This window comes from Bos mutus, chromosome 6 (genome assembly GCF_027580195.1).
Source record: "Bos mutus isolate GX-2022 chromosome 6, NWIPB_WYAK_1.1, whole genome shotgun sequence".
NCBI lineage: Eukaryota > Metazoa > Chordata > Mammalia > Artiodactyla > Bovidae > Bos > Bos mutus.
Window position 1 is genome coordinate 115,753,327 of NC_091622.1, and position 14,835 is coordinate 115,768,161.

At 59.4% G+C, this 14,835-nt stretch overlaps 2 protein-coding genes across 2 annotated transcripts in view; one reads left to right on the forward strand and one right to left on the reverse strand.

Moving 5' to 3' along the window:
• Window positions 1–11,931, reverse strand: part of CFAP99 (cilia and flagella associated protein 99) — a 39,732-nt gene extending 27,801 nt beyond the window's left edge. The window contains exons 1-2 of the mRNA XM_070372834.1: window positions 11,723–11,931; window positions 5,462–5,588 (exon numbers count right to left, since the gene is read on the reverse strand). Coding sequence (XP_070228935.1) covers window positions 5,462–5,572 — 111 coding nt within the window. The 5' untranslated portion in view covers window positions 5,573–5,588; window positions 11,723–11,931. The remainder of the gene's footprint in view (window positions 1–5,461; window positions 5,589–11,722) is intronic.
• Window positions 11,932–12,035: 104 nt separating this feature from the next.
• ZFYVE28 (zinc finger FYVE-type containing 28) overlaps window positions 12,036–14,835 on the forward strand; it is a 102,558-nt gene continuing 99,758 nt past the window's right edge. Inside the window, exon 1 of the mRNA XM_070372833.1 lies at window positions 12,036–12,516. Within this exon, the coding sequence (XP_070228934.1) occupies window positions 12,478–12,516 (39 nt within the window). The 5' untranslated portion in view covers window positions 12,036–12,477. The remainder of the gene's footprint in view (window positions 12,517–14,835) is intronic.

Consider the following 14,835-nt stretch of genomic DNA (forward strand, 5'->3'; position numbering starts at 1 on the left):
CCGTCCCCGGCTCCAGGGCCGCCGGGGTGCTCACGAGGGAAGGGATGGGCCGCCCTGCCTCCGTGGGGGACCGCGGGCAGGTGGGCACAAGGCGGGGCTCCTCCCCTCGCAGCACAACCGGGAGGGGAGGGGCAGCCTCGCTCAGGTCAGCTCCAGCCTCAGGAGCCAGGACCCTGCCTCCTTCCTATTCCCTCTCAGGCTCCCCAGACCCCCTGGCTGTGCCCATACAGAGGGCACGAGCCCCAGCCAGGCGCCAGGCACCTCCCCCTAACTCCCCGCCTTTGTCAGGGGAAGCCCGGAGCGGTGAGTCAGCAGGGCTCTCTAGGGACGCCCTGAGTCAGCGCTCCCTGCGTTGAGGCCTCCTGGCTCAGACCGTGGAACTCCACTCTGCATCCCCTCACACGCCTGGGTTTGGGGCTGTGAGCATGTGTAATATGTCAGAGCCTGGGCTGCGAGCCTGGGCTGCGCTGGGCCAGAGTCTGGGGGCCGGCAGGCGAGGATCCAGGCAGCGCAGGACCATCTGGCCCGCATGCCAGGCCCTCACCCCCGGAAGGTTGAGCCGGGGGGTGGCGGAGAGGAGGCTGAGGTCCACACAGGTGACATGAAGGATGCTGAGCCCTAGACTGGTCCTCCTGGCCGGGCCAGCGGAGCAGGCAGGGCAAGGTCCAGACCCTCCCAAGCAGCCCTCAGTACTGGAGTCAGAAACCCCTAACTCTGGGCCAGCCTTGGTCACTGAGGCCAGAGGGCAACCCCCCCGCCCCGCCGCCTCCCAAGGGGCCTCTGAGCTCCGGGTACAGTCTAGGGCCTTGGTCCAGTTCAGGGCTCCTGCGTCTGGGCCCCGGGCAGGCAGGGGGGGCACCAGAGACCCAGAAGCCTGCCGCTGGCTCCACACATCCGGCAGCGCCTCTGACAGCGGGTGCTTGGGTTCACGGTCAGAGCCCCAGGGTTGGCGCAGAGCCGCAGCAGCCTCCAGGGCCGGGAGGGGACCGGGATGCTGATTGTACCACAACCCAGGGTTTGTAACTCATGTCATCAAGACCCAGGGGCTCCCGCTAATCGGTGACACAAAGACATAAGTTGGTTAGAAGAGGAGGCGAAGGAACTAAGGCTGCCAGACACACACACAAGCCCTTCTCCCTTCCTTCCTGCCGGGCAGGAGAAAACTGTCTCAACTTCTCCCGGCCCCTTGCTGATGTGGCTCGAGGCTCCAGTTGACGAGATCCGATGGCAAATTGCTAGGTGTGGCCTCCAAGAAACTTCCTTGAACATCAAGCAGACTCAGCTGGCACCTGCCTTACACTGTCTGCCCTTCTCCTCTCCTCTCTGGGACCTGGGTGCAATGCTGGAGCAAGGCAGCCACTTTGTGACTACGAGACAAGAGACACATTCTGAGGATAGATGAGCAGAGAGGAAGGAGAATGAGTTCCTAACGGTGCCACAGAGGTACTGGCAGCCACCCTGGGCTGCCTGTCCGCCGACTGCTCCTCACATGAGCAAAGACACCTCTGATATCTTTAAGTCACCACTTTCCTGCTGTTGCTCCTGCCAAACACCGTATCTTAATAGACACGGGTCTGAGCAGGAAGGTCAGAACAAGAAATACTCATGAAAATATAATGGGAGAAATGCTGATTGTAACTACGCCAACTGCCTTTTCCCACCTGTTTCGTTGGCAAAGATGAAAACGTTTGTGAGCACATCACATGAGCAGGGAGAGTGTCAGTAAGGAGATCTCTGTGTCAGGGCAGTTGGCAAGATCTCTTGAAGTCACGAGGGCCAGCACTGTCTCTCGTGTGTTTTCTGGAACTTGACTCTGGGTGTGCCTGCCCAGGTGCAGAGGGACAGGGTCGTTAAGAACAGTAACAGGCTGGAAACAACAATGATCCCATCCACAGGGCATGGTTATAATGGTTCTGGCACAGTCAGCAAAAAGGATGCTCATGGCTTTACGACAAGAGGGAGCGATCCCCATGGCCCCTTGTCAAGTGGGGAGAGAGAAGGGCAGGACTGTGTTTAATGTGCTACCATCTCATAAAAGACTTTAAAAATTATATATAGTTATTGACAGCTTTCACACGTAAAGGTTATAGTTTAAACAAAAATGTTTTCAGATCTATTATATTACCTATGTGAGACAGGTCTGGACTGTCTCTCTGGATGGAGGTCACTGGTCTCCCCATAGGGATACCCACACTGCATACCATATTGATCCTCTGGGTTTGGGATGTTTGATCCAAAGTACATCGGGTATTTTTTAAGATATCCATTAAAACAAAAACCCAGGCCCGAGCCCAGGCTTTCTCACACTGTGGACCAGAAAGTGAAAGAGGCTCCCTGGGGCTGGCCACCGCACCACGCCTCTTTCCACCAGGACCTGGGCTGTGTTTCCAGGCTCCGCCCACCCCTGCCTTCCCCTGCTTCCTGCACAAGCCTCTTCCCATCCCCCTCGCTTTCCCCCAGGCTTGGGGGCTGGCCTTTCCCCACCCCGGGCTGCCTGATTTGGCCCCTCTCCTGTCGGCCTTTTCATTCCCCTGCTCAGAACTCACCTGCGGTTTGCCGAGTGGCAGGGTCTCTTGGACTAACTCCTCCACCGCCTCCTACGATTCCCTCCTCCTCCTCCCTCCGCCCATCCCCAGGCATTCGCTCTCAAAGCCAGACTCTTCCTTGAGGGCCACTCAGGACTCAGGGCTCTCTGCTGCACCCCACCTCTGTCCTGAAGGCTCGTGTCCGTCTCTGGATGTTTCTGTGCCCAGCCTGCCCAGCCTGGCACCTGAGCTGTGGTGCTACGTGGCCCGGAAGAGTGATGCCCACCAGGCTCCAGGAAACTGTCCCGTCAGCACCCCCCATAGGATGCCCTAATGAAAGGTCACTTGCTCCAGAGAGAGGTTAACCCGCTGGGGGAGCCAGAAGGGCCCGGAGCACGAGGGGGCGGGTGGGACGCGCCCTGTGGCTCCTGCTCCTCCCTGAGGGCTGGGCCTGCCTGCCTCGTTGCTGGTGCAGCCCCACCCCATCCTTTCTCCCGCTCTGGGCCCCCAGCTGCATCCCAGGGCCACTTCCCCCACTCCGGAGGCTGGCATCTGGAGAGGCTGCTCCCCATGCCTCAGCCTCGCCTCAGGCCGGTGGTGCTGCCGGAGAACTTTCAATGGCAGATGGATCCCTTTCAGATCTGAGACCGAATCTTCTCCTACTGACATATGTTCTCTGTGCAGGAATGCCATCAGGACTGTGGGCTGGGGGGCTGCTCCGTGTGTGCGTGCGCGCGTGTGTGTGTATGTGTGTGTGTGTGTGTCAGGGGAAGGATCCCCAGGCTTCTGTCTGCAGAGGGAGAGTCCCCACACCCTGCCCTACACCACTAACCACCTTTCCCTGTCTTGACATGATGAATATCTGCAAAGAACGGGGTCTCCAAATAAGGTCACTCTCACAGGGATTCCCTGGTGGCTCAGATGGTAAAGAGTCTGCCCGCAATGCAGGAGACATGGGTTCGATCCCTGGGTTGGAAGATCCCTTGGAGAAGGACATGGCAACCCACTCCAGTATTCTTGCCTGGAGAACCCCATGGATGGAGGAGAATGGTGGGCTACAATCCATGGGGTCGTAAAGGTCGAACCAGAGCGGTGTCCTGACCCAGCTGGAAATAAAGGCTTGCTCTCCAAACTGGGTCAGACTCCAGTGCCCCCTGCACTGGGCCCAGGATGGCTCTCTGAAAGGGTGTGAGAGGACCAGTGACCTGGAGAAGAAGCTCTCTCTCAGTCCAGCGTGAGTACCTGCACCCGGGGAAGAGTTCGGGGGCTGCTGGGCTGGGGTGGAGCGGGCGTGGTGCCCCCCTCAAGGTGGACTCGCACAGTTACTGTCATCACGCCATAGCCCCCCAGATGACAACCAGGACTCATTTCCTAAGCCACTGTGAAAGCGTTAGTCACTCGGTCGTGTCCGACTCTCTGCGGCTGTAGCGCGCCAGGCTCCTCCATCCGTGGGATTCTCCAGGCAAGAATGCTGGAGTGGGTAGCTGTTCCCTTCTCTAGGCGATCTTCCCGACCCAGCGCTTGAACCCATGCCCCCTGCACTGGAAGCATGGATCCTAACCACTGGACTGCCAGGGAAGTCCCATCCCAGGGACTTTCCCCACTTTCAGTAATGATTCTGAAATGATTCTGGAGAAAGGAAGGCTTTAACTTTGTCGGTTCTGCTGAGCAGTGAGGGATGCCCTGCAGGGCTTGCAGTGGGTCAGGCCACCCAGGGGTCTTGCTGTGTGTGGTGGTGCTGGGATCACAGTAAAGAGGCCTTTCTTGTCTTCAGTAGCTGTGGGTGAGGGGAGGGAGGCAGGACAGACCGAGGGAGCAGCCAGGGGGTGGCTGGCTCCAGGGACACGGCTTCGAAGCCAGCTTCAACCAGCAAGGAGAGGGACCGCGGACGGGCCTGACCTTGGCTGTTTTCATCCTTTCCTCCAAACGCTTTGGGTTTCAGGGGAGAGTTTGAGGGAGAGGAGGGGAGCAGAGGTGCGGGGAGCGGGGCACACCCCACGCCCCAGCCCTTGTGGATGGCAGGGCTCCAGCTGGCAGAGACACCCTTTTCTGAGCCACCCTGGGGATCAGCGGTCCTGAGGTTTCCCTTGAGAGATAGGCTTCTGTGTCTAGGCCTCCTCCAGCCTCTGTGGGCACCGCCAGGGCCTTCTCCACCCCAGGTTTTCCAGCGGCAGCACCATAAGGGGGCTGATGAAGGTGGAGGGGAAGGTGGGTCTGTGGGCAGCCCCGGGGCATGGCAGAGGCCACCCCACTGCGGGTGTGTGAGGGTGGAGCAGCTCACAGCCCTTGCTAAGCCGAGGAGGGCTGCAGCTGGCGCTTAAAAGCAGACAGGGGTGGGGGCGCAGCAGGCCGAGTGTCCCCCCAGAGCCCTTCTTTGGGAGCACGTGGCCTCCTCTGACGCCCTGTCCACGGGGCCCACACCCCGAAGTCCTGAAGGTAGCACCTGCATCATCACCTGGCCCTGTTCCTGGGCGCCTGCCCTTGATGGACAGACCGACAGACGCGGGGTCAGGTGCCAGAGGGACCAGACCCTGGTCCAGAGAGACTTCAGCCCAGGGTCTCTCTGCACGTGCGTCAAGGGGGGGCCGCAGGACAGGGACCTCCGGGGCTTGGGGATAAGAGCCCAGGAGCTCCTTCTGGTGTGGCCAAGCTGCCCAGCAGACAGCCCCAGCACACAGCCCTGCCCCGGGCGGGAAGACGCCCCCCTGGCGGGGTGGGATGGGGAGACGCCTGCGAGGCTGGCACGTGTCCACCTTCAGGGAGGACGGCCAGCCCTGCAGACTCCTGGGTCACAGGCCATGTTCCTGGGTCGTGGCAGCAGCCTTTGGCCCACTGGGAATCTCGCCTCGGGCTCTCCACTCGAAGGACAGGATGAGACTGTAAAGCTCCCACCATGGCCCCCCACCCCGAGCCTCGAGCCCCCACGTGGACCCTACCTGCAGGGAGGCAGCCGTGGCCTCCAGGAACTGCTCAGGACTGTCCTTTTCAGGCTGAAATCGGTCCAGGTGCTTCACCACCATCTCAATGCACTTCCCATAGTAGGTCATCTTCCCAGGTGGGACCCTAAGGGCAAACCCGACAGGTCACGCCCTCCATGCGCCCTGGGCCACTGGCCCAGCAGGCGGTGACGGGCCATCACTGAGCCCACAGAGGGTCCACCGCGCAGCCCCGCGGGGCGAGGGGTGCCGGACCAAAGTGGGGGCCCCGGTGGCACAAGCCAGGCTCACCTCCAGCCCACCCCCAGCTTCTGCTCGCCCACAGCCCCTGCAGCCTTCTCCGCCCACGAGGGAGGGTCCCAGGATGACCCCTGAGGGAGGCCCGGCCAGCGTGGGGGCCCCGGAGTCCACCCAAGTGTCCCTCAGCCCAGCTGGGGCGTGGTGACGGGTGACTCAGCAGTCCTGCTCGGAGGAGGGGAGCACCTGGTCACAGAAGCCTGGGGCAAGAAGAATCCACAGGTCTCCACTGTAAAGGTGAGGTAGCCAGCACCCTGGCTGGTGCTGAGATGGTGGGGGACAGGGAGGCCCGGCATGCTGCCGTCCACGGGGTTGCAAAGAGTCAGACGTGACTGGGCTTCTGAACAACAATGACAACCAGCACCCAGGTAAGACGCCAGGCCTGAACATTCCAGAAACACAGCAGCTCCAGCAGACTGGCTCGCTCAGAGCCTTCTCTGGCAGACCCTGGAGAAGCTGCTTAGGGTGGGATGGGCCCCCCAGGACCCCCACATTGTCCTCAGAGCAGGGTGGCCAACCCCAAGGAGCTCCCATCTCAGCCCCTGTGGTTCCACGCTGACTGAGCAGCTTCTGGGTCACCACGCAGCTGGCTTCCCTGGCACCAGCTATCAGCAAGGCCGCTCCTCCCTCCACTAAGCTGGACAGGCTCCCGAGAGCAGCCCGCAGCCCTAGGTCCTGGCAGGTTGGAGACCGAGTGGTGAAACCCCGGGGCTCCCCAGTGAGAGGCCAGCCCCAGCCAATCACGGCCCTCTGGGTGAGGCCCCCCACCATCACCTTAAAGACAGCGAAGGCCAAGTGCCACCAGACGCCGCAGAGAGCCTCTGCCGCCAAACACGGAAACAGAAGCCCGCCGAAAAGGACGTGCGAGAACAGTGGGAATAATCCAGAAACAAACAACTATGCCAGCTCGGAGAGAGGGAGAGATGCGGTGTTCACAAAGCATCTGAGGAGAAGAGAGTTCTTGGAAATTAAAGTGTGATAGCAGAGCGGGAGATGTAAATAGGAGAGGCAAAGACAGTGGAGAAGAGAGAGCAGAACAGGATAATGAGAAAAGTGGGGGAAAAACCACCAAGAAATCGAGAACCATCCAAGAGACCTGCTGTGCATTCCACCTGACGGGGGTTTCCGAAAGACAGGAGAGACGTAATGAAGAGAATCTCCAGCGTTGCAGGGCAGGGGCCCTGGAGGCAGGAGGTGAAGGGAGGGGCAGGGCTGGATGAGGGCAGCCCCAGGCCCCCCGATAGTAACTCTGGGCACCAGGCCCCAGGGAACCCCTCTCCAGCCCCAAAGGATGATGGCCCCGGAGGCAGTGACGGGTCCTGGTGGTGCCAGCAGCTGACTCCCGGTACCCGTGGGAGATGGACAGGGAGGCCCTGTCCCCCAGCCTGGGGAGTGTGCCCAGAAAGGGGCAGGCGCAGCACTGGGAAGCCGGAGGTTTTTCCAGAAAGGTGAAAGTAGGGGGCAGGCCGAGGGCCCCCTTCCTGAGCAGTTTTTCCGGCGCTTTGATGCCTACCCTCATCAGGAGAGGGAGGGCAGCGCTGAGCTGCCGGGGGTCTGCACACCTGGGCTCTGCGCCACCCCGCATGGAGGCCTGACTGGGCCCTTTGGCTCCTGGGGCCAGCTTTTGGGCCTGGCCTCTGCCGTGCGTGGACACAGAAGCTGGCTGGGGCCCATCCCAAATGGGGCTGGAGGAAAGGCCTTGTGGGCCTCAGAAATGTGCTGGAACTGGCCTGCAGCCCTGGGCCCGGGGGAGTGCCCGCCCGCCCTGGAGATCACGTTTCAGGAGGGTCGGTGGATCCAGAGCCACGTGAGCAAAGGCCACGACCCACGAAGGCTCGGGGGGTGCTCGGGAGCTCCTGTCTCCACACCGGTCCTTGCAGCCAAGTGCTCCTGAGCTGCCGGCACCACCAGGACCCGTCACCACCTCGGGGCGGGGTGGCGGGAGGTCTGTGAGGGGCGGCCTCCAGTCCGCGGAATCTCCTTCCACTCCAGCCATCACTAGCACCCCCGAGTTCTCAGCTGCTGCGGGATGCGGCAGAGCCTCCTCAGCATGCCCCCCTCCTTAGGCTCGGGTCACAGTCCCTGGATTCTTTTCAGTCCTCACCCTGGCCCTGCCCGGTTGGGCTTCTCGCTGGCTCAGAAGCCCCATCACATGTCTCTCCAGAAACTCGAACTCTCTCCTCTCCCTGTTGAGCTCCTAGGCACCCCTCAGCACCCCATTCAAATATCACCACCTGTGAAGCCTTTCTTCCTCCTCCCTTAGCTCTCCCCTTCTCTGTGCCTCCTCCAAAGTTGTCCCAACTTCCCTTAAGCTCCCGTGAGCCCCTGGTGCAGGGTCTGCCTTGTCGCCTCCGAGTCCCTTGCCCTCCCCCCGAGCGGGCCCTCAGCACCAGCCCCAGAACTGTCTGTGGAATGAATGAGGGAGTGTAAACACGTACTCAAGGACCGACCATGCTAAGTGGTTCTTGGGTTTCAATCTGCTGTTTCAATCATAACAAGAGTTATGATCCAGAGAGAGACCTACTCAAAGACCACGATGCTTTTTAAGCCTTGGCTTCCACAGGTTCTAGAATTCAACAGAGCTCAGCTCTACTGTCTCATTTAATTGGACAGTAATAGATACCTCAGTGGCATTCATGAGGCAGGTTACCGGGGAAGAGAGCCACCTGGCCTCGGGGAGGGGGGATCAGCCTCTTCATCCCCAAGGAGCGTTTCCTGCCTATGGGACCCACTGAGGCCCAGGCTAGGGTCTGAAGTTCTTGACCACCCACTCCACCAGATCTCGGAACTGCATGGAAGAGGCACCATGTCAACACAATGAGGGAAATAACAGTCAACGCCAGGGCTCACGAGGAAGTCCTGAACCTAGGCAAAAAGTCTATTTTTATGAAAGCAATGTCAAGTATCAGTTTTTCTCCTTCCCCCGCGCTGCGGTCACGTTGGGGTGCTGCCCTGGGGCACGCTCAGCCTGGAGGGACTGGGTAAAGGGATCCCTGCTGTGCCTGATGTGGGCACTGAGAGAGCACGTGTGCGTGTGTGTGTGTGTGTGTGTCTATGTATGTATGGGTGTATGTGTGTGTATGTGGTATGTGGGTGCGTGTGTATGGGTGTGTATGTGTGTGTGCACGTGTATGTATATGTATATATGCGTGTGTATGGGTGTGTATGCGTGTGGGCGTATGTGTATGCGTATGTGTACGTATATGCATGTGTGTGTGTGTAACAGCACCTGGGCAGGAGGGCTTTCCTCCCCTCCCCTTCCCTCCCCTACTGTCCTGGAGCTGGAACATTCTGAAAATACCATGACCTGAGGGGCCCTTTGGTGATGATGCACATCAAGGAGGAGCAAAAGAGCCATCCAAGGCCTCCCCGTCCAGAGAGACCTGGAGGATACAGAGAAGAGGCCCCCCTTCAATTCTGGCTCATGGTCGGGCCTGTGGGCTCCTGGGCTGGGGAATGGGCACCCCACACCTGCCACAGAGGGCTGCCTGTAAAGGTGGACGCGGGAAGAGGCACTTCAATTCTGCATTCCAATTGAAATTAGCCTAGAATCTCAGGCAAAATAGTCACAACTTTGAGTAGGAAATAGGTATTGAAGTTCATCCAATTCTGATGCGTGCTTTTAGCACCTCAGCTTTATTTTAATGGTGTAAAATCATACATGTGGGTAAGTGAGACTTAATTCCCAAGCTTATTGTTTTTTTTAATATTGATTTTAACTCCAGTGATCAGGCCGTGACTGTCTCATTTTTAAGGAAACTTTAAAGGTGGGCTGGACCAAGTCTTTTCTTATCAAATCCTTTACAGACAGAAATGACATTACACGAGGAGATTTAAATTCCATAATCCCATCAGACACACACTGGTTCAACACTCTCAGTCACTCAGATCAGATCAGTCGCTCAGTCGTGTCCGACTCTTTCCGACCCCATGAATCGCAGCACGCCAGGCCTCCCTGTCCATCACCAACTCCCGGAGTTCAGTCAGACTGATGTCCATTGAGTCAGTGATGCCATCTAGCCATCTCATCCTCTGTCATCCCCTTCTCCTCTTGCCCCCAATCCCTCCCAGCATCAGAGTCTTTTCCAATGAGTCAACTCTTCGAATGAGGTGGCCAAAGTACTGGAATTTCAGCTTTAGCATCATTCCTTCCAAAGAAATCCCAGGGCTGATCTCCTTCAGAATGGACTGGTTGGATCTCCTTGCAGTCCAAGGGGCTCTCAAGAGTGTTCTCCAACACCACAGTTCAAAAGCATCAATTCTTCGGCATACAACACAAGAGAAGACTCTATACATGGACATCACCAGATGGTCAACACAAAAATCAGATTGATTATATTCTTTGCAGCCAAAGATGGAGAAGCTCTATACAGTCAGCAAAAACAAGACCAGGAGCTGACTGTGGCTCAGACCATGAACTCCTTATTGCCAAATTCAGACTTAAATTGAATAAAGTAGGGAAAACCACTAGACCATTCAGGTATGCCCTAAATCAAATCCCTTATGATTATACAGTGGAAGTGAGAAATAGATTTAAGGGCCTAGATCTGATAGAGAGAGTGCCTGATGAACTATGGAATGAGGTTCGTGACATTGTACAGGAGACAGGGATCAAGACCATCCCCATGGAAAAGAAATGCAAAAAAGTAAAATGGCTGTCTTGGTCACTAGAGAGGCTTAATTTACATAGATTCCCAAATATGTGCTAATTGAAATACATTCTTTTCCTGCCTTTAAATTCTGACTAAAGCCAGTCTCCTAAGGATTTCTGCTAAGTCATGCTCGGACCGTGTGGCAGGTTTTGTTGGTTGCTTTTCAATCTCCTCTCTTCCTTCCTCCCTGAGTACAAAACCCTAATTTTTAGTTGGGTCCATCGCTGCCCTGGTGGCTCAGCGGTTAAAGCGTCTGCCTGCAATGCGGGAGACCTGGGTTCGATCCCTGGGTCAGGAGGATCCCCTGGAGAAGGAAATGGCAACCCACTCCAGTATTCTTGCCTGGAGAACCCCATGGGCGGAGGAGCCTGGTGGGCTACAGTCCATGGGGTCCCAAAGAGTTGGACATGACTGAGCGACTTCACTTTCACTTTCATTGCTGCCTAACTGAAAGAGGACATTTCTTAGCCTTCCTGGCATCTGGGTATGGCAAGAAGTGGAAGCGTCTTGGAGACTTCCAGAAGGTCTCCTTGTAAAAGATGGGCATACACTTCCTCTCTTTTCCATCTTCCTGCCTGGACTCAGGAGGTGATGGCAGTAACTTAGGAAGCAATTCTGGACAATGAGGAAACATGCAAAGACCGCAGAAGAGCAAGTTAGAGGAACCCAGATCTCCCTGATGACTTTTGAGGGTGTCCTATCTCCCATGATTTCCTCCCCATGGGCCTATTTTTTGGAAACATTAATAACCTTGTCTGGGTCACTATGACGTTTTGCATAAAGCTGAACCTAATCCTAACTATTGGGCTCCCCTGGTGGCTCATGGTAAAGAATCTACCTGCCAATGCAGGAGACTCGGGTTCGATCCCCAGGGAAGATCACCGGGACGAGGAAATGACAACCCACTCCAGTATTCTTGCCTGGATAATCCCAAGGACAGAGGAGCTTGGCGGGCTACAGTCCATGGGGTCACAAAGAGTCAGACATGCCTGAGCGACTGAGCACAGCACTAGCACTTAACAGATTCTCAGATTTTTTTGATTGTTTTTATGGATGCAAATTAGGGCACGTTTGGGGGAAGTAGTGAATACGGGAGAATATCTTTTTAAAATATATCTCTTGTTGAGATAATTAAAAGAAAAAAAAAGCACTGTTAACTTCAATCAAGGAGTTGAGAAGAAGAGGAGGTTAGCGAAAGCAAGACGGGAAGCAAGAAAGAACTACCCTGCAGATCTAGGGAAGTGCAGGTGGGAGGTGCTTGTGCTGAGCGGACGCGCTTTGCCCCACTTTCAGGCTGCCCTACTCCGCGTACCTGTTAGGCCCCGCCGGTGCTCCGGAACCTCCCTTATTCGCCACCGACCGCCGCACAGCGAGGGGGCTCGGGAACAGCAGTGGGTCCCGCCCTCTGCACTTGTGCTCCGCCTGGACCTCTGCAACCCCTTGGGCAGGAGCGGTGCTGGGATGCAGTTGGACCGTCGTCACCTAGCAACCGCTGCACGCTTCGGGGCCGTGGGCGGGAAGACTACAACCCCCAGAATACACCGCGCCCGCGGAGCGGCAGAGGTCGCCCCATTCAAGGGCCCCACCTCCTCGCAATGCCCGTCGGGACTTGTAGTTCTCGGCGCCGCAGGGCGCGCCGGGTCGCCGGCGGGGGAGCGCGCCTCGGGCGGGGCGCGGCGCGGCGCGGCGCGCGGATTGGGCGGCCTCCGCGGCTCGAGGAGAGGCTGGGGGCTCGCAGCGCGTCGGCGCATGTGTGGCGCGGGCGGCGGTGGCCGGTGGAGGTGCGGGGTGTCAGTGAGCGGGGAGGCACCGGCGCCCCAGTGCCCGGTCCGTCCGCGCGTCTGTCCGCGGGTCCGCGCCGCGCGCCGCTCTCCAAGCATCTTCCAGCCGCGCACCTGCCCCGCGCACCTGCCGCCCGCCCGCCCGGCGCCCCCCGGGTCCTCACGGGACCCCGGCCCGGCCCGGCCCCGCGTCCGCCCCGCGCCGCACCCGGGACCAGGCGCAGCGCTGCGGAGGTGAGGGCCGCCGGGGTCGGGCCGGGCCGGGCCGGGCCGGGCTGGCGCGGCGATGATGAACAGGTTCCGAAAGTGGCTGTACAAACCCAAGGTGAGCGCTGCCGGGCAGACCCTCTTCCCGGTCGGGACCGACCTCTCCGCGGTGCCGCCGACACCCCTCCGGCTACTCGGCGACTTGCAAACACGGTCGCCCTTCCCCCCAGCCTAGACTTAAGCGGGTACCCCCCGCCCCCAACCCCGCCTGGTGCAGACTCCTCCTGCTCTTACCCTCGAACCCGGGTGCACTCGCTGCCGCGCCTGCCGGCTGCCAGAACCGGCCCCTCGCGCTTCCCAGTCGGGTCCTGCGTGTGCCCAGCTTGCACCTCGTGGTGGCCTGCCCGCAGCCCGAACAGACCCCCCCGCCTCTTCTCCTGGGTTCCGGAAAGACCTCTCAAGCCCCCCTCGCTGCAGCGGCAATGACTCCTGCGTTCCTCTTCTGCGCCCCCTCCCCGTTATCCTGGACCCAGAATATACCTCCCACCCGGCCCCCCCTGCAATCCGAAACGGACCCTCTCTGCGTTTCCTCCAGGTTCTAGAGCGGGCCCTCATATCTGTCTCTTTCCCGGGGCCCGGAGGGACCCCTCCTTGTCTGTGTCCGGAGCGGGTCCCCATCCCACTTCCCGAACCAGGACCGATCCGCGTCTGGCCCACTTGGCGTGCGTATCCTTGTCCCGTGCCCACCCGCTTGCGCTGAACCCAGGGGATGCTCCTGCCCACCGGCGGAGGGTGAGTGCGCCCGGGGCCGCAGGCTCAGAGAGGCCGGCGGCGAGCTCTTCCCGGCGCGGCGCCCCTCCCTGGTCGTGGGTCGGGGTCTGGGCAGCGTGCCCCGCGCCGCCCTTGGCGGCTGCGCCAGTCGCACTGCGGGCGCTGCGTCCCTTGCCGCTCGCCCAGGGCTCGAGTCCGCTGCGGCCGGAGCTCGTCGGGGTGCGGCGGTGCGCCCGAGCCGGGTGCTGGGGTCCTGGGCGCACCCTAGACTTTCCGGGGCCTAACGCTGGGGGACCGGTGCCGCGGTAGGGCCGGGGCGCTGGGGTCTTGGCTGGGGTGGGGGGTGGTTCTTGGTCGGGGTGGTGCCAGTGGTCATCTCTAGGCGCTTCGGACATCCACAGTGGGGCTGAGCGACCACAGGGACACCCTCACCCCAAGGCTGACCACTTTTCTGGATCTGGGTTTTCCGCCCCCCTCCCCCATCGAGGGTTGTATCTCAGGGTCGGGGCGAGGGGGCGGTCCTGAAATCTGTGGTCTCCTGGCGCTCTTTTGGGGTCAGCCGCCGTCTGTTGGAGGATGGGCACCCGAGGTCCGGCCGCGAGTTCAGAGACCGCAGGGGCTCGTGCGTCATCGCCGGCGGGGTCGCCGTTGGGTTGAGGGTTGAGGGTTGAGGGAGCCTGGGGCCGCCCCTTGCTTGGCCTTGGCCTCACCGGGGGAATTCAGGTTCTCTCCTGCCCGAGCGGCTGCAGCCCTGCTCCCGCTCGTCTTCCCACCTCCCCGTCGGTTCGCAGCTGTGTTGGCCGCGTGCTGGGGAGACCCTGGTGCCTCAGGTGCTGCCTGCGGTTTGGGGCCTCCCTGCTCTTGGCCGCCTCCAGCCCAGCCCTCTTCTTACTGCAGTCCCCTCACCCCCACCCCCAGCAGCGGCTCTGATCCTCCGGGTTGATGCTGTGTAGGTGGCCAGGGGAGGGGAGCCGCCTCTGAACACGATGTCTGTACAAGGAGTGGCTTTTTGTTTGTGTGACTTCTGTCCCCAGTTAAGGAAAAACCAAATAGACTTTCAGAAGGTCACTTTGGGGGTGGGCAGCAGAACCGTTTTTCAGTGGGCAGGGGTGAAAAGAGACAACGTATCATAGTAACGTTCTGCTGTTTCTGAAAACACTGTCAGGGATCCTTTTTCCAGGCGGGGCTGTGGAAGAGGCCTTGTTTCCAGGGTTGTTGTTGCTGTTTGACCCCATGGACTGCAGCTCGCCAGGTTTCCCTGTCCTTCACCATCTCCAGGAGTTTCCAGGGTTGCCTGACTGTAACATATTGTTGGAAGGGCCGCAAAAGCAGTGTGGACACTCTGTTTCATCTGCAGCTGAATAATTCCAGTGGCCCTCGCTGCTTCACTTTAGGGAAAAGTCTTTAGGAGTGGGGAATGATTCTGCCCTTGAGATTGTGCCCCAGAATTGAGAGTTGAGTCCCGAGTTTTCCCTCTCTACAGACAGCTCTGCCCTTCCAAAGCCGGCCCCGGGGCTGGGCAGGGCCAGGTGGAGAGTCGGGGGGTGTTTCATCTGGTCCTGCTCCTTCCTTTACTGTGGTGTCTCGGTCTGTTGTCTGACCCTTGGACTCAAGACACATCTCCGTCTGAGATCTTTGTGTTTGCCCTGAGGCCGATCAGCCTGAG